This window comes from Phragmites australis, chromosome 2 (assembly GCF_958298935.1).
Source record: "Phragmites australis chromosome 2, lpPhrAust1.1, whole genome shotgun sequence".
NCBI classification, from domain to species: Eukaryota; Viridiplantae; Streptophyta; class Magnoliopsida; order Poales; family Poaceae; genus Phragmites; species Phragmites australis.
The window spans coordinates 8,116,191-8,144,006 of NC_084922.1; the positions used below are offsets into that span (position 1 = coordinate 8,116,191).

The 27,816-nt window shown below is 44.5% G+C and overlaps 1 protein-coding gene across 2 annotated transcripts; it reads left to right on the forward strand.

Moving 5' to 3' along the window:
* The first annotated feature begins 17,178 nt into the window (after positions 1-17,178).
* Positions 17,179-27,816, forward strand: LOC133897738 (disease resistance protein RGA2-like). Of its 2 annotated transcripts, XM_062338565.1 has the most exons (6): positions 17,179-17,621; positions 18,128-18,238; positions 18,342-18,463; positions 19,887-20,307; positions 21,278-24,815; positions 27,398-27,816. In XM_062338565.1, exons 4-5 carry the CDS (start codon positions 19,938-19,940, stop codon positions 24,781-24,783), a joined length of 3,876 nt encoding a protein of 1,291 aa, XP_062194549.1. In that variant the 5' UTR covers positions 17,179-17,621; positions 18,128-18,238; positions 18,342-18,463; positions 19,887-19,937; the 3' UTR covers positions 24,784-24,815; positions 27,398-27,816. The 2 variants fall into 2 exon arrangements, with proteins under 2 accessions (XP_062194549.1, XP_062194542.1); XM_062338558.1 differs by lacking the exon at positions 27,398-27,816 and adding an exon at positions 26,966-27,109 and having other exon boundaries at positions 18,128-18,463.

Consider the following 27,816-nt stretch of genomic DNA (forward strand, 5'->3'; position numbering starts at 1 on the left):
ATCCTGCTGCTCCCTGAGCCGACGGGCCGGTTTACCATGCGCCCGACCGACTATCTTCGACCGCCGCGATGCTGCTGCCGGCTGGCACCCGTGACGCCCCTTGCTGCCGTCTGCACCGAGGTTCTGTGGGCTCCCGTTCCTGCCGCTCCATCACCAATTCCGCCGCCCCAGGCTACACACCGATGCCTGTCGGTGGCTGCACCGACGCTTGCTGGCCGCCGCCCCAGGCGGGTCTGCGACTGACCACCGTCTCTGTTGGCCACTGATCTGCAGCTGCCGTCCTTGTTCTGCTCACGCCCGTCCAAAGTCCCAGCCGGCCGGAGCTTCGGCGGCGCCGTGTGGCCAAGCTGACGTCCTATCGCTTCGTGGCTGCCCCAACGCCCTGCTGCCGTCGTTCTGGGGCTGCACCGATGCCTACGCCGTTAGCCGTCATTCTGTGCTCAGAGCGCTGGCGCGGCGTGAACGCCGCGAACCGGCTCCGCAGCCGGCATGTTCACTTGCACGCTGCGCCGCATCGGTCTCCTGGGGTTCGAGGTCGCGCCGGTGCTCGACATTCGCGTCAACCCGACAGGCACCGACTGCACCGTCGAGATGCTGTCATGCAGTGTATGTGTCACGCGTGCGGTCTCGATGATCTGATGCGTCGTCTGGTTTCGTCTTTGAGATGCAAGTCTTCTCTAATGAGAGTTTTTCTATTCCCCTGCGGCTGCAGTTTGAGGGTTCAGAGTCAGTGAGCAGCAGAATGAGTTCAAGTAAGTTCAGTTCAGGACCTGATTTGATTTTTCTTACTTTCTTTGTGTCACCACCTATGGCCTGCTTGGAAAACACGAATTTCAAGGGAGTTTTGTAGGATTCTTTTTTAATAGTGGGACTCATTTCTACGGCTTCTTTGAAGGCAGTATCGATTGTGGCCGCTCCGTATGTGCCCGTACGAGCGCTTGTACTTGAACGCGGGCTGGCTCTAACGCTCACGCCGTGGGAGCGCCGTACTTGGCAACCGGGCTAGCGGCCAGATGCGTTTTGTAAGAATTTTACATGAAACAATTCAATTTCTCACATGGCCTTAGCTTATGGAAGCATGGTCAATAGTTCTTCTATGAGAGTACCTGCAAGTTGCAAACATCTCATGTCTCTCTGCAACAGCGCAATCAAATTGGTAGTTGTGCAAAATCTCTGAGGTGTTCTTGTACCATTTGGAGGTCACTCTGGAGGTATGCACAATGCATTCAAATCAGCATCACATTATAGCATCTAGATGGACGAGTTCACCAGTGTTGTATTGTGAAATTTCTTAAAAGAATGAAAGAACACTAAAGCTATCTGTTTATTATAGGTCTACACCAAGCCATTCAGCTTGCTTCCATTGTCTGCGGCGGAGAAACCAGGCAACTTGTACGTAGGCATTTATATTGTTGACATTTCTTAAAGTTCACCAAAAACAACTCTGCAAGAGATTTCTAAAGCTAGCTCTCTGAAGGATCGCATCGAGACGCTTAGGTGCGTAGTACATCTCAAAATTTGCTGGCTAATGTTTTACAGGCTGGATCGATGTACACTGTCACTCACTTCAGTTTAACATTCGCAGTGAATTTTTTGGATAGGCTTGTTCCAATGCTGGGGGAGCAGCTGCTGAGAGACTATCATTCCTGGGTTCAGCAGCAGCCTGAAGCTACTTCATGAGTTAGAGGGAGACGACCATCCTATGGCTTGAACACTTCGACGGTCAGATGGCGTCAAATTCAGAGATCCGGGAAAGAGTTGTGGGGATGGTTCATGGGAAAATTAGTTGCTGATGTATACAACACAATTGATGAAGGATTTAGCAATGTTCGAATATATGAGAATTTCTGAATCAGGATGCTTAATTTTCGGGGCATGAACTTATCATCCACTTGTGCTTGTGTTTAGTAACTAAGAGATCAAATTCTATACCTTCTGTTTGTTACCTTAAAAAATTATAGAAGAACAGCTATTATTGACCATAATATGCTTTCAACAGAATTAAAGAGTTTGGTACTGATAGAATTATTGAGGTTATTTGGCAGAAGTCAAATTATAAGGCAGTTTGAGTTTTATTTGGTTACACTTGCAACTACATTAGGTTAGAAATAGCAACTTATATTCAATAGTAATTTCTTAAGGCAATATATAGGTTAGAAATAGCAACTTATATTCAATAGTAATTTCTTAGGAGAATTACATGATAAGAGGCGAGGAAGCAGGACGGCAAAGAGAAGCTGACAAGCAGGCAGACGCACGACCATCGAGCATAGATCGTAGCCAAAGACGAGCGGGCGGATGGAGCCAGCAGCAAGGCGGGCGAGCCATCGACGGAGAGATCCGGCGGTGGAGCTGGAGCCCGGGGGCTGGCGGGCGGGAGACGACGGCTCAGAGCAGAGCAGGAGGCGGTGCCGGGCGCCGAAACGGTGGGGAGTAGATCCGGATCTGGTGGGGAGCTGACGGATCTGACAGGAGAGAGTGACGGCTCGCGGGAGTGCAACGGGAATGACCGGATCGGTCGGTCAAACTGGTGGGAGGAAGAGGCAAATCCGGTGAGAGCCAGATCCGAACAGAGGGGGCGCCCGACGGCAGGGGTGGGGTGGGGGGGGGTGCGATCCGACGTTAGAGGAGGGCGGCGCGAAACCAGGCATAGTGGGCTGTTTGGTTTTTAGTCTCGAATACGCTACTAAAATTTAGATAGAGGTTAAATTAGTGCAATACTAAATTTTAGTCATTAAAATGGTGTTTAGTTTGAGATTAAGTTAAAATTTAGTCGGATAAAAATTTTGATGAACGATTTGATCGTTCAAGATTTAACTAGAAACGTTATAGTTTGGCTAACCAAATTTTTTTAGACCATGATCAAATTTTTGCCTCAAATCAAACGGAGGATAAATTTTCTGGACACGACTAAATTTTGGTTTAACTCCCTTTGCCCCTAACCAAACAGCTCTACTAGTAAGCATGGAAGTTGCCGCACGCAAGGAACGGCAGCTAGAAAAAAAACCCTAACCCTCCCGTATTAGAAATGACAACTTATATTTAATAATAGTTTTGAGAATAATATATAAAAAATAAAATACATATTTTAATAACTTAACATATACGCAATGAATAATAACCCTATATTACTAACATATTAGTCCTTTATGGTTTTGATGTTAGCTAGCTGACACTTCTCTCGTAGCTACTTTATTTCTATCTACTTCCTTTCACATGACCCGACTTTGGATGGAAAAACTCAATGAAATTGTGAGTTGCACCCAATGCATGGATTCATAGATTGATAGCATTCAATTGTGTATTAGGTTAATCAGATGCTTAGAGGATCTGTTCATGTAGTCATAAATTTGAAGCGGGTTATTTAGTTGCCAGTTAGTTAGTTGTACTTCACATAATGTACCGAGTGCTGGGGTACACTGGTGTTGGATTTAGACTGATAAATAGAATAATGAGCTAAAACATCGTAAGTTCATTTTCAGGGCAGGCATTGAACATGCTATGCAATAAAAAAGTAATAATGTGTACTTATCCTATACCTGAACCTTCTTTTTCTTGCTTAGTGTCCTGCTTGGATTTTTTTTTTTGCATTGCTAATAAAGATCTAATGTTAAATCTTGACAATTTAATTGGGTGCAGTTTTGTTAGTCAAGAAAATATTCAGAGTGGTCAATCAACATGATTTAAAAACAACCAAGAACTCTCTTACCAGTTCAGAAAACATAAAAAATTGATAGTACCAAAGCTGTCTGTTCTCATTCAATCGGTGTTTGTAATGGTAACGAAGGATTAAATCCATCATCTTTGCAGCTGATGGTTAATCAGGAAAGCTTTGGAACGTTTGCAAGCTACACCCTGGGTTCAATTTTGTTAGTCAAGAAACTATCCAGAGTGGTCACCCAACATGATTTTAAAGACTGGGCTCATGTATTGTTTCCTTTTGAGTATTCTCTTGTCGATTTGCTATTAGTCTTCTCTTGTATTTTTTCAACTTTGTGTAAGACTGAGGACGAATGGTTTGTAATAACAGAAAGATAAAAATCTGTAATCGGAGCTAAATTCTATGCCTCTTTTCAAAATGTGATACGATGCGTGCCCTCTTTTTTCACTTTTGCAAATAAGTGTTGGATTGTTTGATTGGCCGCCTGGCATACTTGAGAAACTTTTTATACCATTTACATATCAAGAGCCGCCCTCCTCATCTTTCCAGCTCATAACCCCACAATTTTCCACTCGCTTTATACACGATATATCTATTGAATCTAATTCTACAAAGTTAACAAATAACACTCTCATTATCATGCATGATCATAGTTGGCAACTTTCATGCGCCAATGGCGCGCCCTCTTCTACTAGTTTGTACCAGATCAACTCCTGTAATGGTGAATCCACATTGCATAAATTCAGATATGCTCGGTAGGCATACCTTTGGTACTACATGTGTACAAAGGTACATTTCAGTTTATTCTAGGTCATGCATGCACTGAAGGCTATAATCAGTTGGTGGCTGCAAGAACAGATCTACCCATGAAAAGAAAATAGAACCTTCTGTCAGCGAAATATCCATCCCCATTTCTCAGTTCCCCACGTTTATTTAGATAGCACACATGCAGATCTAACAACCTAACGCTCCTACACAAAAGCTGCAAAACTCTATTCATTCGCTGTATTTGCATCATGAAAGCAGCTATGTTGATGGTTGATTGTCCTTGCATCACTACAGAGAGAAGAATACCTCCAATTATTGGTGCTTTCCTTGGTTTGGTCTGATGGAATTGTGGAGGCGGTCAATACAGCTAAGCTAAGGCAGCGTTAGGTTAGATGTACAAGATGAAATATGCATATGATGATTTTGGATGAGGAGCCATCCCTATGTTTGATTCGATATATGATACTAATCCATCTAAGATGAAGTCATCCCACTTGAGGAAATATATCGCTGAGATGTTGTACCATCCCGTTCAAAAAAAATTAGCCGAAAGGAGCCAACGCCATCCCAGATGGCTCGCTCTTCAGAGTTTCAGTAGCCTGGAATGAATCGGTGCAAACATTGAACTCATAGATGGTGTTGGATGCATAAAAATGCAATAATTAGAACAAATAGTAGCTAGTTCTTATATGAAATCTAGCACCAAAAAGCTAAATCTTTGACGCGCGCGCGCGCACACACACACAGAGGTTGGAAAACCTCGAAGATCACATCAAGACATCGAGCTAGATACAAGGGAATAATACAAAGCCGTCGTACTGGGATACCGTTCGTTCCTTGAATATGGGGGATCTGAAGAACGACGAACAAGCAAAGAAATATCGTCCTAATAAGCATCCTACCATGATTTGGATGTATCTGAATCTGGTCAAGAACAGAAGAGGTGTGAACTGCGATCTGTCGTGTGTGCATTGTGGACCCGATTTCACGTGCCACTGCATGCGCCTATCTAGCTCATGACCGACCGATAATCAACCATGCTAAATCATGCGGCTTTGTAGGTAGATTGGTAGATAGAAAGGTTCGTCTCCTTTCGCCTGCCCTGTCGATCGTGATGTCGAATCGAGACGACAGACAGCCACGCAGGCGGGGCACGCGGTGCCCCCAGGTCCCAGCGTACGTACGTGTGGGCGCACCGCCACAGCGAGGCGATAAGGGAGCGGAACGTGGTGTGACGGAGGAAGACGACGAGCCGGCGCCGCGCGTGCGTAAGTAGCTGTGTGGGCCGGCGCCGGCGCCGGCGGGCGGGCGAGCGAGCGGGATCGCTCGCTGGTCGCGTCGCGTCGTCACCGCGCGCATCGTGCCATCATGCGCGCGGTGGCCTGGAGAGAGCGCTGCAGGCTCGTGTGCGCTCGCGTGGGCGTGAGGGCAACTGAGCATCATCGATGGGGCCGGGCGGCCATGCATGCGTTGTGTTGTGCGGCGGTGGTACCTGGGCTCAACCACAGTTGACCGGTCTGGCTTGGCCTCGGCAACTAAATTTACAGTTCTGTCCTTCTCTGCCACCGAAAATATCATCATTACCGGTTTAAAATTGTATTACTACCGATTTTTAACCTGCAATGATTAAACAACAGTGATAAACTATTTATCATCACTGCTAATTCTTAAGCTTATACTATTGGTTCTTGAGCTTATTTATAATTATCATTGTTGGTTCCAGATACAAATCGACATTGATATTTAATTTAGAAAAAAAAATAAAAATTTAAGAAGTTATGCCATAATTTAACCAAGCTTTATATTATTAATCTCTAGAATTAGAGATTTATATCACATTTTTCTCACTAAATCTATTACTGTAAAAAAACTAAAGACCCTAAACTCACGCGCGCAAAAAAACCCCTAAACGACGACGTATATCGATAGTCGACCATGACGACGAAGTAGTCGTTGTCGTTCTCGTTGAACGTGTCCTCGTAGTCGTCGCTGGCCTCCTCCTCATCCGAGCTCGACTAGGGCTTCTTCGTCTTCAGCTCATCGAGAAAAAAGTCCCACACATCATCCTCAGAAGGGGACCCCACCTAGTCATCGGAGTACGAGGTCTCCGCCTCATCCAACGACCTTGCTGGTAGGACCTCCACCTCCTCATCGAACAATGCCGTGGGTGTGGGAGGCATGGCCGGAGAAGGTGGAAGCAGTGGAGTGATGGGAGGGGGAGAAGCATCGAGCAAATCCATCGCGCGACGGCGGTGGAGGGGAGAGGGTGAGAGCGATCGAGTGAGAGTGTGATTTTAAATGCGCTTGAGAGAAGCCAAGGAGGCCGGCGCATGAAGTCATACAAATTTTTTATATCACCGCTATCGAGGGTAAATCCCTGACAGTGATTCCGGGGTATGTTGGACAGTGGGTGCGTGAACGATGTTTCTGGGAATGGGTGTGTCAGTATGTAGATGATGGATTCGGGGACACCAGGGTTTATACAGGTTCGGGTCTCCCGGAGGATAACAACCCTACGTTCTGTGTTTGTGTTATCGTAGATCTCACTTGGTTGCAGACGGTGTTCTAGCAGTTTGCCAGAATTGATCTACCTTGGTTACAGACAGGGTCATCATCCCTTTATATAGTAGGGAGAGGGAGAACTTACATGCAGGCCCTACACAGATGATCTCTTCTCATTCTAATATCTAACTCAACACATCATTATGGAGTACCAGACATGCCAACTTGCTCTGACGGCATTGTATATCGTGCTGTCGTGCATCATTTTTGCTTAGCCCATAGAGTCTTATCTTGCTGCATTTAATGCGATGGGACAGAATGATGCCCTTCTGCACCATCCCTGTTCGCTTGCCTCTCCATGCCATCCCCATCCACTTGCATCTGCGCCGTTCCCGTCCAGTTGCCTCTGCGCCGTTCCTGTCCACTTGTCTCTCTGCGTTATCTTCGTCCACTTGTCCTGCCGGATGGCTGACAACATCCCATCTGTCATGTGGCGCTACGTCGGCCTGTAGAGTCTCACTCCATAGCCTTTAATGCTACGGGACGAGACAACGCCCACCTGCACCGCCCACGACCTTATCCGTCAGAGCCGGTGCCTGGTGAAGAGAAGCGTTCGGGCGAGTGTCCAATAAAGGCGCTTCGGATGGGTTGTGTCCAATCCAGTCTCGCGACCCTGGGGGATGGTCCTGGGTTTGTGTGAAGGTGTAGTGAGACTGGTCGCCGGAGGCCTTGCTTTGGTCGTGGTAACTCATCGACTGATTAGCTTTTTAGGAGATGTTCCCCTGGCTGTTTGCATCTTTCGTGTGGCCTGTTAGCCTGGGTACCCCTTTACTTGATACGTCGGCGCTTTTCAGGCCAAAAGGCATCTTTACATGACAAAAGACCCCGAAGGGTGTAACAAAAGCTATTTTTCTTCATCTCCCCTACACATGCTAATCTGATGGTACCCCGACCGGGCATCTAAGAAGTATAACAGGTCGCTACCGGCAGTTGAGTCAACCAGCTGGTCGATTCGGGGAAGGAGAAAAAGATCTTTCGGGCATGCTTTGTTTAGGTCGGTGAAGTCGACGCATATTCTTCACTTACCATTGTGCTTTCTGACCATGACTGGGTTAGCCAGCCATTCTGGGTACTGTTCCTCCCGGATGAAGCTTGGCTCCAGGAGCTTGTCGATCTCCTGTCGAAGTGCTTCCTTCCGGTCGGTCGCGGACCGATGCGCCTTCTGCCTGATGGGTCGTGCATCCAGTCGTACAGACAGCTTGTGCTCGATCACATCCCTGGGGACTCTGGGCATATCAGATGGACCCCATGAAAAGACGTTTGCGTTCGTCCAGAGGAAGATGATGAGCGCGAGTTCCTATTTGAGGTCCAGTGAGGCCCCAATCTGGACTGTCTTAGTCAGGTTGGTGTCATCCAGGCTTACTGCTTTGATTCGATCGTCTGGGCTGGCGACGACCTGGACTTTTACTGGCCGTCTGCTGGGTTCAACGGTCTCAGGTTGCGACCCGGGAGTTAGCTCGATCATGTCGAGGCTCCTCTTGTCGCAGTGCAGGGCCGTCTTGTCGTTGCCAGCAATGGTGATGGCCCCTGTTGGCCCAGGGATCTTGATTGCCTAGGACGCGTAGTGAGTGACGGCCATGAACTGGGCCATATTGCCGGTCACTCGAGGATCGCGTTATACGCAGTCCCGAAGTTGGACACATCGAAGAGAATCCTTTCTGTCCTGAAGTTGTCTAGCGAGTCGAAGGTGACCAGTAGCTCAATTTGTCCTAGCGGTTTGGCCGAGGAGCCCAGGGTGATTCTGAAGAAAGGTGTGGATGGCTTTAATGAGCTTCTTGGAATTTGCAGGGCGTTGAGTGCATCGGTGAAGAGAAGGTTGATCGAGCTCCCACCATCGACGAGCACGCGGCCTAGCCGGATGTTCTGCACCATAGGTTCAACCACGATGGGGTAGCGACCAGCGTGTCTGATGCATGCCGGATGTTCGGCCTGGCTGAATGTAAGCGGGACCTCCAACCACTTGAGGCGCAGGATCGAGTCTGATGCGGTTACCATCACATCCTGGACCACCGACTTGTATTCCCTATTAGAGGAATATGTCGCGCTCCCTCCAAAGGTGTGATAGACCATGTGATCGGCCTGCTGATACCCCAACGCCAACTGGTTGGGGGAAGCCTGGTCTTCATTGTTGTCGCCGTGTTTGTGCTTGCGCTCTCTGAGCTCCTGGTCGCTGATGCCTCGTATGACCTTGCATTCGGTTAGGTCGTGGGTGTCCGTGCGGTGGATCAAACAATAGCCCCAACCCTTATTCCCGTCCTTCTTTTTGAAGCGTCGGCGTGTAAGGCTGGCTTGTTCGACTGCCAAGACCTCAGGGGGTCCGGCCTTTCGCTTGCTCTTCTTGTCTTTTCGGTCAGCTCCTTTGGAAGAGGCGGGCTGGTCGGTCACCGGACGCGACTTGGAGTCGATTTGCCGCTCCCGGGCCTCGGCGGCCTGTGCGCATTTGTTCGCGAGCTCGAAGAACTTGATGGTGTTTCGAATCACCTGAGTGGCCAGCTTCTCGACCATTTTCTGGTCCTTGACTCTCTTCTTGAACACTATGATCACGAATTCTCGTGTGATCCTTGGAATGGTGTTCTGGCACTCAATGAAGCGCCGGATGTAGTCTCATAGCGACTCGCCCTGTCACTGTGGCGTAGGTTCCCTGAAAGTTGGCGACGAACTGGTCACACAAGTCCTCCTAGGAGTGAACCGACCTGCGGGGGAGATTCATCAACTAAGACCGGGCGGAACCGATCAGGGCAGTAGGGAAGTAGTTGGCCATAACCTTCCCGTGTCCTCCGGCGGCTTGCACTATGGTGGTGTAGATCTGTAGGAACTCTTCCGGGTTGGTCGAGACGTCATATTTTTCGGCTCGGATCAGTCGAAATTTGTCTGGTTAGCGCACCTCCCGTAGCCTGGCAGACAGGGTGTTACACCCCGTCCCGTAATCGGGTGCTGCTCATTGATGGGCGGCAGCGCATGTCCTCGGGGAGAGATGACAGTCTCTGGGCCCTGGCGACGGGGTGGAACCGTCTGATGCCTTTGTGCAGGGGGAAGGCGTACGATAGGGCTGTTTGCCATTTTCTAGCACCTGTTGGGCTCTGTTCTCCTCCTCTCTAGTGGCCACCTGGCTCTGGATTATGCCACGAAGGTCACATTGGCGCAGGGAGTCGCGTAGGTCGGAGGGTTGGCCACCCCGACTTGGTGGTGGCCCACGGGTACTCCCCGTGGTTGGGGGAGCACAAGACCTATTCCGTCGCGGGCCTGGCTGTGACCCATGGCGATCATGACCCTCACCGAACCTCGTGACAGGTGTAGTGTATGTCAACATGGTTTGGCGCTGGGCGGTCTCTGCCAAGAGGGCGCGATCACATAGCCAAGGTGCCGTCGGCGAGCCTTCCGGTACGGACACCGGCGAGTGGCTGAGGAGAACCCGTAGGGTCTGGAGGTTCTGCACTGACGTCATGGTCTCGTTGTCGAGACGATGGGCGTGGAGCGGTGATAGGTCGCGAGGTGGGGAGCCCCTAGTGTTGGGATGGAGTGATGGCCTAGGTGAATATGCCACCGTAGAAAACACCCTGTGCAGGGGCTCCTCGGGACGGTGCTGAGAATGCTGTGGCTGTCTTGAAGCTCCTGCCTGTCCGGCGCCTAGCTGGTTTCCCTCTGGGAAAAATTTGGGGGTTCATCGCCAGTGTTTGAGGCGTGGGGCCCTCCAGCGTCTCCTGCAGAATGGGTCACCATGCAGACCTCGTGTTGGGTCTTGGAGCTTCCTGATTCCGGTTCAGTGTCCTATGCCTGGAGTACTCCTGGTTCGTCCGAATGGTACCCCATGATGAATACGTCGCGGCGGCTGGCGGGGTCCTCGGAACGGGACTCAGCGGTTGCCGTGGGTTCAGCCATGGGTAGCCTGATCAAGTTTTTTCGAACTTGCTGGAACGACGAAAACGCGCCCCCCTACCTGGCGCGCCAAATGTCGAGGGTAAATCCTTGCAGTGATTCCGGGGTATGTTGGACAGTGGGTGCGTGAACTGTGTTTCAGGGACTGGTTGTGTCAGTGTGTAGATGATGGATTCGGGGACACCAGGTTTTATACAGGTTCGGGTCTCCTGGAGGATAACAACACTACGTCATGTGTTTGTGTTATCGTAGATCTCACTTGGTTACAGACGGTGTTCTAGCAGTTTGCCAGAATTGATCTACCTTGGTTACAGATGGGATCCTTATCCCTTTATATAGTAGGGAGAGGGAGAACTTACATACGGGCCCTACACAGATGATCTCTGCTTATTCTAATATCTAACTCAACTCATGATTACGAAGTACCAGGCATGCCAACTTGCTCTGACGGCATTGTATATCGTGCTACCGTGCGCCGTCTTTGCTTAGCCCGTAGAGCCTTATCTTGCTGCATTTAATGCGACAGGACGGAATGATGCCCTTTTACACCGTCCCCATCCGCTTTCCTCTCCGTGTCGTCTCCGTCCACTTGCCTTTGCTCCGTTCCCGTCCACTTGCCTCTGCGCCGTCCCCATCCACTTGCCTCTCTGCGCCATCTTCGTCCACTTGCCCTGTCGGATGGCTGACAACATCCCATCTGTCGTGCGGCGCTGCGTCGGCCTGTAGAGTCTCACTCCGTAGCCTTTAATGCTACGTTACAGGACAACGCCCCAATGCACCGCCCACGACCTTATCCGTCGGAGCCGATGCCTGGTGAAGAGAAGCGTTCGTGCGAGTGTCCAATAAAGATGCTTCAGATGGGTTGCATCCAATCCAGTCCTGCGACCCGGGGGGCTAATCTTGGGTTTGTGTGAAGGTGTAGCGAGACTGGTCGCTAGAGGCCTTGCACTAGTCGTGGTAACTCATCGACCGATTAGCATTTTAGGAGATGTTCCCCTGGCTGTTTGCACCTTTCGTGAGGCCTGTTAGCCGAGTACCCCTTTACTTGATACATCGACAACCGCTGGTTCGTAAATACAATAGATAGTGATAGCCATTATCATTGCTTATTATTAAAATTACGTCTTTTGATAACTAATATCACTATCGGTTGTTAAAGTTAAGAATTGGATGTGATAATTTGAATATCATTGTCGTTTCGTGTTACTAACCGACAGTGACCTATTACTGTCAGTTCTTGCTGGCTTGACTTTTTATGTGTGTCTATAGCTTACGAATCGATAGTGAAAGGCGGGCATAGATGATGCTTTCTTTGATAGTTCTTGCTCCTGATATATAGGTCTCACCAACTCACAATTGACTAATACTAACAAAAACATAAATATTAGGCGCAGTAACATCAATCACAAACTCAAGGTATGGGGATGTTGATGCGTCATGAAAATACTGTCAAACGAATTCATTGGGAGTGATGCTATAATTTAATTTCAAATGAGATTCGAAAAAGAAAGAGATGATTATTTACTAATTTTCTTCTTAATTTCTTTATTTATTTTTATTAATAAAATGATTCACATATCCGTAGCCGGTAATAAAACGAGAAGACTGACGGTGGACGATAAAAATAAGTAAATTATTTAAAATTTAAAGATTTTTATTAGATAGAAGAAAGGTAAGGGAATAAGTGACACAAGAACCAACTCATTTCGGTTGGATGTAGCCCACTACTTAGGGTAGAATCGTCAATTCACACTCACACGCCACTGATATGGCCAGTCCCATAATGCGAGCAGCAGGCTGACCCGAGCGGCCCCCATGAACAGCAGCCGGCCGGCCGGCCCTATTTAAACACCAGCATCCATCTCCGGCGCTTAACGAAGCCATTCTACACCCATTCATCTCAAGCACGCACCTCCTTCATGACTCCCGGCCTCTCTCTGCATTAATTACGAGCTGCAACCAATCTGCGTCTTGGTTACCAGTAGCATCTTCGCCATGGAGCTCTCGGCCGCCTCTGTTTCTCACTCCGTGTGCTCGGCGTACCGCCACCTGTCGTCGTCACCAGCGCGGTGCCGCCGCCGGCAGCAGAAGCCTGCAGTGGGGCCCGGCGACCGGTGCCACGCCGTGCTGAAGCAGCACAAGACGAGGCTGTACATCCTCGGCAGGTGCGTGTCCATGCTCCTGTGCTGGCGCGAGCATGACGCCGACTGAAGCACCCCCTGCTGGCTGGACTGCCCCGGCCGCCATGGCTGAAGTCGAGCTCTTCGATTAGTTTGATTGATTAATTCGTAGTAGTAGTACTATGTTTTAGGATAGGCTTGAGATGATGCGAGTGCAGAATGCGGTGATGTAATGATCGATGTGTGGTGATGAAACTTCTGAAGACTGAAGTATACATGAATGGAATATACGTAGTTAATTTCTTTTGTTTCGTTCGCTTGGAGTCATATGTGATAAGTGCCCTTTTGGTGCTTTTCTAGCTGATGCTGCTGGTGCAGGCGACAGCTTTGCATGCATGAGTTGTCACGTACTCACGTCTGTCCAGCAGTATGTACTGAGATGCCAAGCCAACGGCACCGCACGCGACCTTGTAAGGGTACCGACGATCGAGCAGTTAACGACGTGCGCACATGCACGATCGAAAGCATTACGCATGCATGATTTAGCTTAATTACGGCAACTTTTTTTCTTTAGTCCAGGAAACGCTAGCTCACTGCAGAACCTGCCCAGGAAGGAAGCCGGAGACGAGGAAGATGAACTTCGCCGTCGCTGGAGGGCAGGGGCCGGGGATAATCTTGATCTCCAGCGGCCACATACAAACATTCTCCCCCACTGGCCGCTGGGCCTAACCACCTCCTCATCATAGCTGCAGGAGCCGTGAAGGCGGCGAGCACGTGATCGGCCGGCGTTGCAGCTGGCGAGCTGATGCCACGTGAGGACGATCGCGCCAAGCAGCATGAAGATGCTAGGAGCTGCTGCGGGAGGCCGCCGGGTACGCGGCGGCGCCGGTGCTCAACCCACGCCAGCATCAGGTCGTCATCGCCGGGACTTCGGGGGTACTGCATCTCTTGGGATATATATCACTCACCACTTCCATCAAAACATACTGTGTCTGAAGATGTTTTAAATTATTTCATAAAAATGGTCAAAGCTAAACAGACGAGATGACATGTCTTCAAGTAAACCACCGAATAACTATAAACGCATCAGCATGAAGCATATAAAAACAAACCAGACTCGATCATTAATGATGCTCCAAACATTACAAACTTCTAGACTGATTCAAGAATAACAATAGAGGAATTAATACGGTTTACTGTGAGAGTAAATATATCAAAATTGGATGATACATGGTCATTTAAGTTGAGCAAATCTTTGGTCAAACCAGATATAGAAAGAAATCATACAACTCAAATACGTCGATTACATCAATGGTACTTGGAGCAATCCAAGTAGGGTTTTCAATCGTTTCTCGTAAGATACATAGATGAATATTTTCTTAACGGGGACAACTTCTTATGGTTGAAATTCTTGCACTTGTATGAACTGTACAAGGAAGATGTTCTTGATGTGGCTATAGTCAAAGCGTGAATTTTGTAAGTGATGTATACATATAATTCACGTTATATGATCTTATACCTTAAAAGTGTATAGCTAACTTCTCTCTTTCGTAGAATAGAGATCTAAGCATACGAACAAGACTTAGATAAGAAAGTAGGATTCATCGATCCTAAGTTTGTGAACTAGAAACTTGTAACAAAGAATTCAGACTTCACCGAGAACTACTTATTGAAGTGTCTGCTTCACCACCAATACAAGAAATTTATATTCTTACCCCATAGCTATGAGTACGTGTTTGCACGTCAGGGTGTCCTCATTTTATTGGCAACTCGATTCTAGTATTATTTTGCTATGGTGACATATTATGCAGTTTTTATTGGATCATCTTTATCATTCACTCAAACTTAAGTAAGATCATTATCTTGGACTTACAAAAGAGAGATAAGATGACTTACCGACACCTCATCAGCATGCTAAACAAGTTAAATCGATCATTTAATCTTCTTGACGATTGCATCTAAGTTTAATTGATATTCATATTCACGTACAGGGCGTACACAAGATACCGTAAAAAGAGTGTTATCCATTTTCCATTCAGAAAGCAATACGATGAAAAAACCGACTTTCCGGTACACAATCCATATTCATGTCTTGCATTTTCTACTGAACAAAATGTTAATTTCATTCTACTAAAAAAAATAATTTTCTCTTAAAGTGTATGAGACAGCCACCCGATAGCAATTTCTACGTGTTTTATCTTCTTACTTTCATGCACGCATTCAGGCTGAACAGAGACGTTGTTAGGTTCAATAATCTTAAGGTATGAAATAACATATCGATACGTTCTTGGAATATGTTATCAACCCAAACGACGTGCTTTATGAACAGATCGTGTCGTCCAAGCGTGAGATACCTTCAGATGACACCGTACATTTTAGTAGAGAGTATGCGATAAGGAGGAAGGCTATCAAAGGGCTTGACAACATATTATATTTCACCAATTGACTCAATATTAATGGATGACATTAATTACTATTTATTAATGAATGATATGAATTACTATGTATAATGTGAAATTGGTATCATCGAACGACTCTTCGATAGAATAGTCTTCCAACGATGATGCGAAGGAAGAGGAAGAAGCATCAGGCAGTAAGTGTGCCCAGGAGGAGGATGAGAGACTGGCCCGTCAGCTATGCACTACGGAGGAGCAAGAAGCAACGTCCCATAAGCGTGTTAGGAGGAGGAGGAGAATGAGAGGCTGGCCCGTTAGCTGTGCACCGCGGAGGAGCAAGAAGCAGCGTCCCGTAAGCGTGCTCAGAAGGAGGAGGACGAGAGGGTGGTCCATCAATATGCTGCGGAGGATACCGAAGGTTCAAACCGTAGAAGCATTCAGGCATCAAACTTCGATGTCTTTGACACGCCGACAAGCTTGGAGCATAGACGACGCTGCGGTCGATCAGGCGTGCTGGGTCCTCCGCTCTACCACCATCAGCCCCCGACGTCTCCAAACATACACACATCATCAGTCGTCAGTGCGGAGACGCGATCCTCATCGCGAGAGAGGTAGAGGGATACTGGACTGGCTCAATTTGACCGACTTTTCAGGGGTGACATGTGAGAACTATTATATATGTGTGTATGTTTGTCGATATCTGACTTATAATATGTATTCATTACTATGTATTAATGAATGTGCTTTTATTATTGATTTATATTAAATATATGTATTATTGTATGCATATATTGAAAGAGAGATAGAAAGATCTAGAAGATAGAGGGAATATAGAGAGGACATAGGAGGGAGGAGAGGGAAAACGCTGCCGGCTGAAACCTTCAGTCAGTAGTGATTCCAGCGAATCACCGTTGGCCGAAGGCTTCAGTCGACAGTGATGTCTTGGGTATCACTACCGGCCAAATTCTTCAGCCGACAGTGATAACTTCTTTTATTGTCGGTTCACCGAGTCGGCAGTGATAGTTCTCGATTATTACTATCTGTTGCCCACTGCTGATTTTAAAACTAGCAATAAAATAGGTTTTGAAGTCGACAGTAAAAAGATTTCGAAGCTGGCAGTAAAAAGAGTTCTTTTGCAGTAGTATATCTAAGGCACGCAACTATGTGCAGCTGCGTTTCAGAGGGGTGTAGCAACTGTACCATACCAGATGCTTTGGATCCAATCACAATAGAACTACAAGTTGTACACTATGAATTGCATTGTCAGCAGCGAGTGCAGTTTTCATGTCTCTAGGAGTTTCTGTTGCTGGCTAGGGTGTTACTTCTATCGTTGGATCCATTGATGGAAACTCTATTGGATGTACTGGTGAATTTCGTTAAGTCCTTAATGCAAATGAAGTTTTTCCGTATTCGAAAAACAGCAAGTGCAGTTTGAGGCTTTCGATGAAATAGAAACCAGACTAGTGTTATTGTAATATTTTAACATTATAATTTTTAATTAAAATCAAATTTAATTTTTTTATGATATTAGTGTTATTTAGTTATAAAATGTATAAAATTAAAAAAAGATAAAAAAATATTTAGTAAAAGAGAAAATTTGTATCTGAATTATATAATTGTATTGATTTGATTTATATATGTTTTGATTAATTGTTAAAATCGTGTATTAGCTATAGACAATCTAACTAAAATCAGAAAATATTTAACTTACTTATCTGTTGTGCCTTGCTTATTTGATACGACGATCTTAAGCTATACAATATTTCTTAATGAATTTTGAATTGTTTTCGTTGCGGATCCAATCGCGGAGAAGTTCTGAGGCCGGAGCGGATTTGCAGGCCTTCGCCGCCATCGGACCCGACAGGTGGACCGCATACAGTCCCCAAATTACTGTAGAATTCTCACCGCCTCGTCCTCGGGCCGCCGGAGCCGTCTGCGCGGTGGGTCGCGCTTGCCTCTCACCCGCCGCCGCCGCATGTGTTCAAGGTGTGAGAGGGGGGGAGCGTCGAAGCCGCCATGCGAGTCCAAGGTGAAGTGTTCCTCTCCCCTGAGATTGCATTATTCCGATGGAATCAAATGCTCCGGTTGCTTTCGGGTTAGTACCTACACACAGATGCGTCATGCGTGAAACTAGACAATCCGCATCGGAGGCTGCAGCCATCTCGCGATTCTCTGCTACCTTGAGGCTGAATTCGTCAGCGAAGCTTCCGCAGGGTGATGCCATGCGACGACCTACTGGTGAGCAGCAGTAGCACATACGAATTACTTTTCTGTAAATTTTAAAAAACTACAACTATTTTAATATAAATTATAAAAATATATTTTTTAATAATTATTTTAACATATGTTGTAAAAAACTATATCTTTTGGTCGTAGAGAATGATAGTTGGGAGAAAATTATATTTTTTTAATATATATTAAAATAGTTGTATATTTTTGAAATAAGTACTGGAAGTTATAGTTTTCTGTAATCTATGTCAAAATTATTGTAGATTTTTATAATTACTGATTATTTTAATTCTGCCCTGAGCTAAAAAATCTGCCCTGAGCTCTGTTTAATTTAGTAGTTTTGCATCGTCTACCTGGGTTCCATCCCTTTGTTTTGGGCAAAACACGCTGAACGATTAGCATGTCATTCCATTGAGAAGAGGAAAAATACAAGTTTGGATTACAAGATACTTTCCACAGCACAACTAGAAGCTAGAGACATCACTAACACATACAACGCTGCACAAATTCGACAGGTAAGGCAGCAGGGGAGGATCCACCGCCGCACCCCGCCAGCATGCAGCTCCTTCAGGGAGAGAAGTGGTGTAGAAATAGAGGGAAGAAGGAGAGGAAAAAGAGCAAAGAAGGTGCATGAAAGAGATCAACACCACCTTAGCCTCCGTTGGCTCCGCCACTGGTGAGGCTTACACCAATAGACTACTCAAATTGACTGCTCCTGTCCTGCGTCAGATGGTAATGGGGTCAGGCCTTGGAGGCCGGCTGCACGAAGTACCTGAAACCAGACCTGTCTGCTATAGGAACACCTACTAGCGAGTGATTGATGGATTCCAACTCCTGATCGCACAGAGCAGGTAGGGCTCGAAGTCGGTTCCATCCATGAAAGGAAATGGATGGTTGCCAAGTCATACTTGCATATGCACATTTTGATTCTTGCTTAGTGGTCTTGAACTCTTGATTACGAGGCCGACTCGCGTATCGCTTAATACTCACGGCTCATAACTACTGCTTGTTTGGTCTAGTTGCATAGGTGTTCTTTGTTTGGATGAGACAACATTTGAAGATAGGAACACGATTATAGTGCTGTTTTATTTTCGTTTTTTTTTTTCAGATATTGATGCAATAGCCAATTTGGAAGTAATATGGCTTCTTGCATAGTCACAATGCTGTATCTCTTCTTTATTTGTGAGAAGTTGCATTGGAAAACAAATGCATATATAATCAATGACAGAATGGTTTTTGTATTCCTCCTCTTGTGTCATTAGTCAAGCTCATTAAAAACAGGTTTCTGAGTAACATTCTCATATAGGCATGGAAAAGGGCCAATTCGAATCCGCTCTGTTGCTTAGACTGATGACCTGTGCGTGTTGGTTATCAGACAGAACATGATTCGAGGGGTAATGGCTGTTGCTGAAGCTACTGTGGTATAGTCCCCAGCCAATTTTGTGAGCTTCTGCCAACCGGCCACATGACAATGGGGGCAGCCTTTCTTGGCCTTTTTTTGATAAAAAATAGTTGTCTGTATTAAATGTAATAATGTTTTGTGGTTTGGGGGCATTTCAACTGGTGGATCAGTGATTCCCTTCCTGTTTTACTTGTTTCAAGTATTGTTGACAAAAGTCAGTAGTTTTATGAAATTGAGTATGAGAGCTTATTTAAAAGAAAATTATTATGACATTATTTTGTAGAATCCTTTTCCTATGTTACAGCTTTATATTTGGCTGGAGTCCTTCATATACAGGTGCCTTCATTTTCGAACTTTATGAGATCCAAAAGGGTTTAGCAACACAGAGTATTTGAGTGGTATTGTTTGTATAGAATATTCATTGGAAAGTCAAGATTTTTAGCTCTGAAAAGGCAATAAAAAGAAAATAAGGAAATGAAAAGCAGTGATCCAAAAATTTGTCAATTAATCAACACGATGCGTTAACTATAACTCTCTGTTCAAATCCAGGCAAACTTGTGCGGTTACATACCCCAGTTATTTGTGCGGTTACATGGATATCTTATTTCTACGTTAGGCTTCCTGCAACTGACCTGGCATCTCAAGTCAACGATGGAAGCTGCTAAACCATTTTCTTGATCCATATGTCTGATGCGACCATCCAACTACTGCTATATTTCTTGACATTTTACTATTGCCACTGGTCATCTAGATATCTATCAATTTGGAAGTTTTTAATACCTTGCGTCCTTGTCGGTCTGTGTTAGTAGGAACTTTCTTTTTCTTGACATAACTGGGGGTAATGGCTGTCTTGCAACCCATTCTTCACACAGTGCAACACGTAGGAGAAGCCACTCTTCTGGCCCTCTTCACTGCAGGCTGTCATGGATCCTGGAATTGTTGTAAGCACCATTGGTGTATTCGTCCAAGTGATCTTTGACAAATACCTCAGCTCCAAGTTAGAGCAGTGGGCAGCTCGTGCAAATTTAGGAGGTGAATTTCAAAACCTCCGAGGTCACCTCGAGATGGCCAAGGCAATACTTGAGACCCTGAAAGGCAGCGCCGCCATGGAGAAGGGCATCTGTCAACTTGCTCAAGAGTTGAAGTCATCAGCTTACGATGCAGAGGATGTGCTTGATGAGTTGGACTACTTGCATCATATGGAAATGGTGGAGGACAGAAGCCAGAACAAGGTTGCTACAAGCAGTGGTTTATCATTTCCTCCAGCCCTTCAGAGGGTTTTTCATCAACCAGGTACTCCTCTGAAGCCAAAAGGAAAGAAATGAGCATTTTTGTGGTCTATTTACGTTAAATGCAAGATAATACTTCTGAAGCAGGTTTTGCTAAAAAAAAAGCTTCTGAAGCAGGCATAAAAAATTTGTTGAACCTTTTAGTCCACTTTGATTGATTGAAAATATGTTTGAAGTTTTGAACATGCTTGTTGAAACATACAAATTACTGTACTTAAAAAAGTAGAAGTTCTGTAACCTGGTAACTTTGTAGTATATGGTGGTAAGAACACAATAAGATAATTTATAGACTAGAACAGAGTAGATGAAATCTCTGAAAAGTGTCGACTTGGATTATCTACAGAACTTTGGCAACTAAGCTATGCAATTACCAGATTTGAGAACCCGCGCAATTCTGTTTTACTAAATAACCGGTGAAAAGATAAAAAAAAGAAACACCAGTAGAGAAGTTTGAAAAATTACTTGCAGACAAGAAATGAGTCTGGCTCAGTTGATGGGAGGTGTGGATGTATACCTCCATCACCCAGGTTTGAGTCCTGCTCAACTCGAATTTTGGTGCATATTTCTTCTTAATACGCAATGCCACCTGGTTCCTCCTAGGTGATTGAGTTTTTCTTCAAAAAATACTTGCAAACATATAAATGCACAGCTGTGTGTAGGCCGTAGGGGTTAGTTTGCTACAAATGAACTAAAAACTCACTTTCTCATCCATTTTGTGGATTCCTTATACAAATGAATGAACTAAATAGGGCCAAAGGGTACCCTAAGGTTCACCTATTGGCACCCCTAATGTGTGGAATTTCAGTTGGTTTCTATTTTCACTTTTATTTAAAATAGAATAGAGAGCATTCCTGCCTTCCTGGTGCGACTCAACTTCCAAAGAGCAAACTTTTTTATTTCATTATTATTTCATTTCTCAAATGTAAATATGTAATAGATAACTCTTATTGTTGCAATTATTGAAAAACAACCAGGTGCCATCGCGCTCCCTCCATTTAAAAGAGCCAGACAGATTGTTAATTGTGTGTCCTATGACTTGGATTCAATCTCCTCTAAGATGAAGTCCATTGCTGATCGTCTACAAAGAATTACTGCCCATACTGTGCGTGTTGCTCAGTTGAAGAAGTTAGTTGCTTTTGATTACCAGCAACCGAAGCCTCCGAACTCGCGACAGACTAGTTCACTCTTGACTGAACCAGAGGTTTATGGCAGAGACGAGGAGAAAAATGCCATTATAAAGATGCTCCTGGAGCCAAACAGAACAAGTATGTACAAGAGCTTCTCCGTGCTCCCAGTTGTAGGTATTGGTGGTGTGGGCAAGACAACTCTTGTTCAGTATGTGTATAATGATCCAACTATCATGAATTCTTTTGAGGTAAGGGCATGGGCATGTGCCTCCGATTTTCTTGATGTCAAACAGGTTACAATAGATATACTACAGTCAATAGACGAAGAGGGATATCATCAGCTTATCAGTTCACGCAGTTTAGACAACATTCAGACCACGCTGTTGAAGAAGCTAGGGAATAGGAAGTTCCTAATTGTTCTTGATGATGTCTGGTGTTGCAGTAATTGGGAATTGATGTGCGCCCCCTTCTCATCTGGGATGCCTGGGAGCAAAATCATATTAACAACTCGTCACCAGGATATAGCTAACAGTGTTGGCACCATTCCATCAGTCACTCTTAGAGGGTTGGAAGATGGTCCTTTCTGGTCTTTATTCAAACAAAACGCATTTGGAGATGACGATATTTTTTATAATTTGACTTCGATTGGCAGAAAAATAGCGAATAGGCTTAATGGTATACCTTTGGCAGCAAAGACTATTGGAAAGCTGTTGCACAAGCAACATACAACAGGGCATTGGATGAGTATATTAGATAGCAACTTATGGGAGCTAAGACAAAGACCTCAAGATATCATACCAGTCCTTCTCTTAAGCTACCAACACCTGTCCACAAACGTCCAGCGCTGCTTTGCATTCTGCTCAGCATTCCCCAAGGATCACTCTTTCAGTGAAGAGGAGCTGATATTTTCCTGGATGGCACATGGCTTTATTCAGTCCATGAGAGGAGACAAAACTCCGGAGGATATTGCACGAGAATACCTGTATGAATTGGCATCAGCTTCGTTCTTCGAAGTCTCAGAAAATGATAACCTTTACAGAATGCATGGTTTATTGCATGACCTAGCATGTTCAGTAGCCCAAGATGAGTGCTTCGCCACCAATGATAATTTTTCTAGAGGTATCCCAAATACAGTTCGCCACCTGTATCTTCTTTATCCAGACCAAGCTAAAAACTTTTGCCTTAATTTTTCACTGGTCGAGCCTAGATCACCGAGTCACGGAGAGTTACTTGAGAAAAGGCTACCTGGTGGTTTTGTGGAGCTGAAGAACCTACGCAGCATATGGTTCAGGAATGCTTCGACAATTGCATTGTCTGACGATGGATTTTGGAAAATGCCCATAAACTACAGAAGAATTGTTAATCTTCGCATACTATGCTTACATCATATAAACAGTGAAGCACTTTTGGTAACAGTTGGGGACTTGATACATTTGCGGTACCTTGACCTCAGGTTCTCTGACATTTCGGAGTTGCCAGAATCACTATGCAAGCTTTACCATCTGCAAGTGCTGGATATAAGATCGTGCAAGAACCTTGTTAAATTGCCAATGGGTATTAACAATCTCATTAGCCTTCGTCATCTATTAGTTGATGATTCGAGCAAGTTTCTTGCTGGTTATGCTGGTATTCCTTATATTGGAAAGCTCGCCAGCCTACAGGAGTTGGATCTGTTCAATGTTAGCAAAGAAGAGGCATTTAACATCGAACAACTAAAAGAGTTAAGGGAGATGGGGCAATCTCTTTCTATTGGACACCTTGAGAACGTTGCAAGCAAGGAAGAAGCTAGTAATTCAGGACTGAAGGAAAAATATCGCCTCAACGAGCTGACTTTATCATGGAGTAGCAATTTGGAAGATAGAGCTAGTGATGCAGTAATAAATATTCTTGAGGGTCTTGAACCCCATCCAAATCTCAAACATCTCAGGATAACACGTTACAGTGGAACTATTTCACCTACATGGTTAGCTAATGATCTAAACATCAAATACTTGGAGTCCCTCTACCTACAAGATTGCTCAGGATGGGAGGTGCTACCTCCTCTTGGGAAGCTTCCTTATCTTAGGAAACTTCATTCCATTGGCATGAAGGCCATACGATGTATTGGCTCTGAATTCTATGGAAGTGGCTCTTTCATGGGGTTTCCATGTTTAGAAGAGTTGTATTTCGCGAAGATGCCAAAGTGGCATTCATGGTGTGGAGTTGAGAAAACATGCTGCTTCCCTAATTTGCTGACACTAACCATCACAGACTGCACCAGCTTGCAGCTAATACCAGTGGAGCAATGGTCTGAACAAGTCTGCTATGTATGGTTTCCTCGCCTCCGTACGCTTGATATTGAAAACTGTCCCAGGCTTGCCCAGTTACCTCCACTTCCACATGCTCCAACATTATCTAGGATAAGTTTGAAAAATGCGGGGACAATTTCCAGCATGGAACTGAATGGTGACGATTTTGTAATTTGTGGTATTTCTGATTTGAAGATGCAAAGACAGTACTCTTTGCAGTTCCATAACTTAAGGAACCTCAAGAGTTTCAGCATATCAAGCTGTGATAATTTTGTGGTGTTGCCATGGAAAGGCCAAGGGAAGAGTGCCACTTCTGAGGTATCAATAACAATGCCTGATGCCGGATGCTCACTTTCCAGCATCAATGAGCTCAAAATATGTGGTTCTGGGGTATCTGAGGACATACTGCATGAAATTTTGACAAATTCTGGTATTCTTGACTGCTTGTCAATAAAGTACTGCCCCCAGATTACTACGCTTGAGCTGCATCCAATGACAAGGCTTGATTATCTGGTTATAGAAGATTGCCTAGAGCTCAGGTCACTGAAATGTATGCAAACTCTCATTCATCTGAGAGAATTAACTGTGCTAAGAAGTCCTAAATTCATTGAGGGATGGAAAAATCTCGTACAGCTGACAGAAGGATCACCTCAGGAAATTGCTGCTTCTTTGAAAAGATTGCACATTGATGATTCATCGTTCCTTACCATGCCAATATGTAGGACACTTGGATATCTTCAGTACTTAATGATCGACTCTGATCAACAGATCATGTCCTTAACTCAAGACCAGGAGCAAGCATTCAGTAAACTAACTTCTTTGCGAACACTTGCATTCAATGAATGCCCAAATCTCCGCGCTTTGCCTGCAAGGCTGCACCAGATTTCCTCTCTCAAGAGGTTGGATATATCGTCATGTGAGAGCATCAATTCCCTGCCACACCAAGGATTGCCAGGTTCACTGGAACGATTGTTCATAGTTGGATGTAGCCTGTTGAGAGAGAAGTGCATAGATGGTGGGATTGACCAAAACAAGATTGTACATATCAGGGAGATAATTTTATAATTACAACATTATGCTCTCCAATGATATACAAGGTAACAGGCTTACAAGCATATGGTGATCAGTAATTTGGAAATATTTCATATTAGTTATGATTAGCAGCTCCATAAATTTGTCGAAATTTGCATACTTCTTTTTTAAGTGATCATACTTGTTCTATGAAATAAAAGAGATAACATGTTATTTCAGTCATTAATTTAATTATACTATTTCTCATGTTTATAGGTGTTTATCTCTTCTTTGCGGTAGTTTCGAAGATTAGTCGATGGGCATAGTAGTGCATTGCCAAGATCAAGTAGATTCAATTTTTAGTGGACTGTTGCTATAGCGGTTGGTGGCTTGGTGCAACTTAATGTTTCGTGCTGCTTAGATGTTTTGTTGCATATGCTTTCTTTAGGTTGATCCTTGAAATCTTGATCCATTTCTCGTAGCGGATCAAATGTTGGGGACCATGCAGATAGTCAGAATGTTAGCCAACCACAGACTGGAAAATAGTTTAAGATAGAAGGATTAAACAACCACAGACTGGAGAGTGGGCACCATCATTAAATGCCAGGAAAAATGAGCTACTCGACTAGATACGATAAGTTTATATGCTAGATCGTTTTTAAAGAACGAAACACTATGCTCGACCAATTTAATTAATTGGGAATTTCTATTTGCTCGTGCATGTTCTGGTCTTTTTTTTAAAAAAAAAAAATCGAACTAAGGGGATAGACACTCGAAGGCATTGTATTAAGGTTGAGAAAAAATCTCAAAAGCTAGCTACAACCCGTATGATATCATTGAGCGATCGCGCCATAGCCATAAAAAAACACATAAGGAGGAGTCTTTTTTAAAAAACCAAGGTTGGAATCCTATTTGGTAACTACACACATGAAGATCTTTTTTCGCAAGTTCTCATATAAACAGACAATAGTTTTGTTTGAATCTGGCAGGCCTTGCAATTTATCTTTTTTTTAATTTCCTTTTGGAACATTATGCTCTCATATAAACACGTAGTAGCAAACATTAAGCAGAATTCATTGTGTCCTTTCACAGATACACATGAGATATTCAGATAATTTTTTTGGAAAGATGAGGTAGTAGCTCTACTGTGAGGAACGATGATGTCCTAAAAAGGAGATGAATTAGAACACTTAAAAAATTAATAGCTCCAAAAATTTTATAAGATAAACCTATCTCAATTATTATTTAAATATGTTATAGATTTATCTAGTGTGTCTACTCTACTGCTTAAGAGGATTGTAACATACTTTAATAAGGTAAATTGCAAGTATATAAATGCAAAAACGTAAATGAGGTAGAGAAACAAATTCGGCATAAGAGATTTGTATTCCGTGGTATCGGTGGCACACAAGTTATCCTTAGTCTACGTTAAAGCTCCACAAAGAATATGCTTACGGTCATCAAGTCTCTTCTGGTCATAGCTCTTGAGGTACCAAGTCACCAAGACAATATCTCAATCATGATGAGCTACCAAACCACAAAGACGAGGTCTCACCACTAACCTCTCTTCTAATCACTTGTGCGCCGTCTTCACTTCGAAGTTTTAGTCACAAAGATAAAGGCATTCGCGTCCCCACACAATCTTCTTGCAGTCGTTACACACAAAGTCGGAGGGTCAAAGAGTTATCGGTGAGTCACCAAGACTCCAAAGCGACAACATATCTCTTGGTATATGGTTGGATCACTCATTAATCCACTCTCTAAGTTACAACACATAGCAATACTTCTCTCTAGGCCTATAAGCACTAATCACTCTTATAATAGTATGCTAATTGCTTTGGATGATCACGTTTAACTCTTTGATGGTTTGGATGTCTTCACAAGTTTATATAGGATTCTTTGAACTATAGCACATTGAAATGGCCGAGTGGGTGGGTATTTATAACCTCAAACTTGCCAACTAACAGTTGCTCTAACAGCTCAACTTTACTGCAAACACCGGATGATTCGGTGACAGTAATAGTACAAGCACCGGATTATCCGGTGTGTACAACCTTAGAAACTAGCCGTTAGAACACACTAAGAACCACTACTGAACAACGGATTATCCGGTGTATACTTTATCTTCATCACCGGACTATCCAATGTGCATACTTGAGCTTGACCGAGCCAACTTTTTCACTGTTCAACTGTCTAATGTATTGATCTTCTGAGCACCAAACATTCTGCTTTGTAGCTTCATCATCTCGGAGTTCTGGAAGACACTTCGATGTGCACTGTCTTTTCATCACCGAACCTTTCGATGTATTGATCTTCAGTCTTCGACAGTTGTAAATCTTCTGTTAAATGCTCCAGTGTATATTGATTCTGATCACCGAATCTTTTGGTGAGTACAGTATCATTTCAGCTCAGTTTTTCATCTTTCTATAAAATACTCTAGTGTGTACACCTATGATATCACGGATTATCTGGTGTAGTCATTTTCACTAAAACTTCTACAATTCAATCAAACTTTGTCTCGATTTAGTGGCTTCTTCATGTATTGCATTTACGAGACCTATTAATCATATATTTTTAACAAACATATTAATCTTAATGACTATATTGTTCTTAATCACTAAAATCATAGTTATAGCCCAATAAAACTATTTTTTCTACATCTGTCCAGTGCATTCGGATGGAATATTCAGATGGGAGATTGTTCTAGACAGCATTTTTGGCATTCTTTCCATGCAGAACAGGATCAAGATAGGATAAAAAAACAGCAAGAAGGTCGCAGGTATGGCCAACTAACCATGAGGAGTGTGGAGATAAGGTTCCTTCAAACAGTTTCGACTGGTGTATAGTAGGACTGATGTGATGTGGTCTGGGTGTGCCAGCCTGCATCAGCTGAGGAACTGCGCGGCACATGCACCTGCACTGCAGGGCACCAATGGCGACGGCCTCTGGTGCTTCCTCGCTTGCTTAATTCTGCGTCCACCTGGTGACAGAGTAAGCTGGCCGACAGTGCTATTGATAGACAAGGAGTAGATGGATCCAGTCAGATTTGACTCTGTGTCGCAGTCCCCTGCTGATCTTAGTTTTTTT

What these genes read in the sequence shown, in the direction of transcription:
- LOC133897738 (XM_062338565.1), top strand. Translation starts at nt 19,938, where the DNA reads ATGGATCCTGGAATTGTTGTAAGCACCATTGGTGTATTCGTCCAAGTG. An exon ending in GAGGGTTTTTCATCAACCAG is followed by an intron (nt 20,308 to 21,277) that starts GTACTCCTCTGA and finishes AAAAACAACCAG; the next exon opens with GTGCCATCGCGCTCCCTCCA.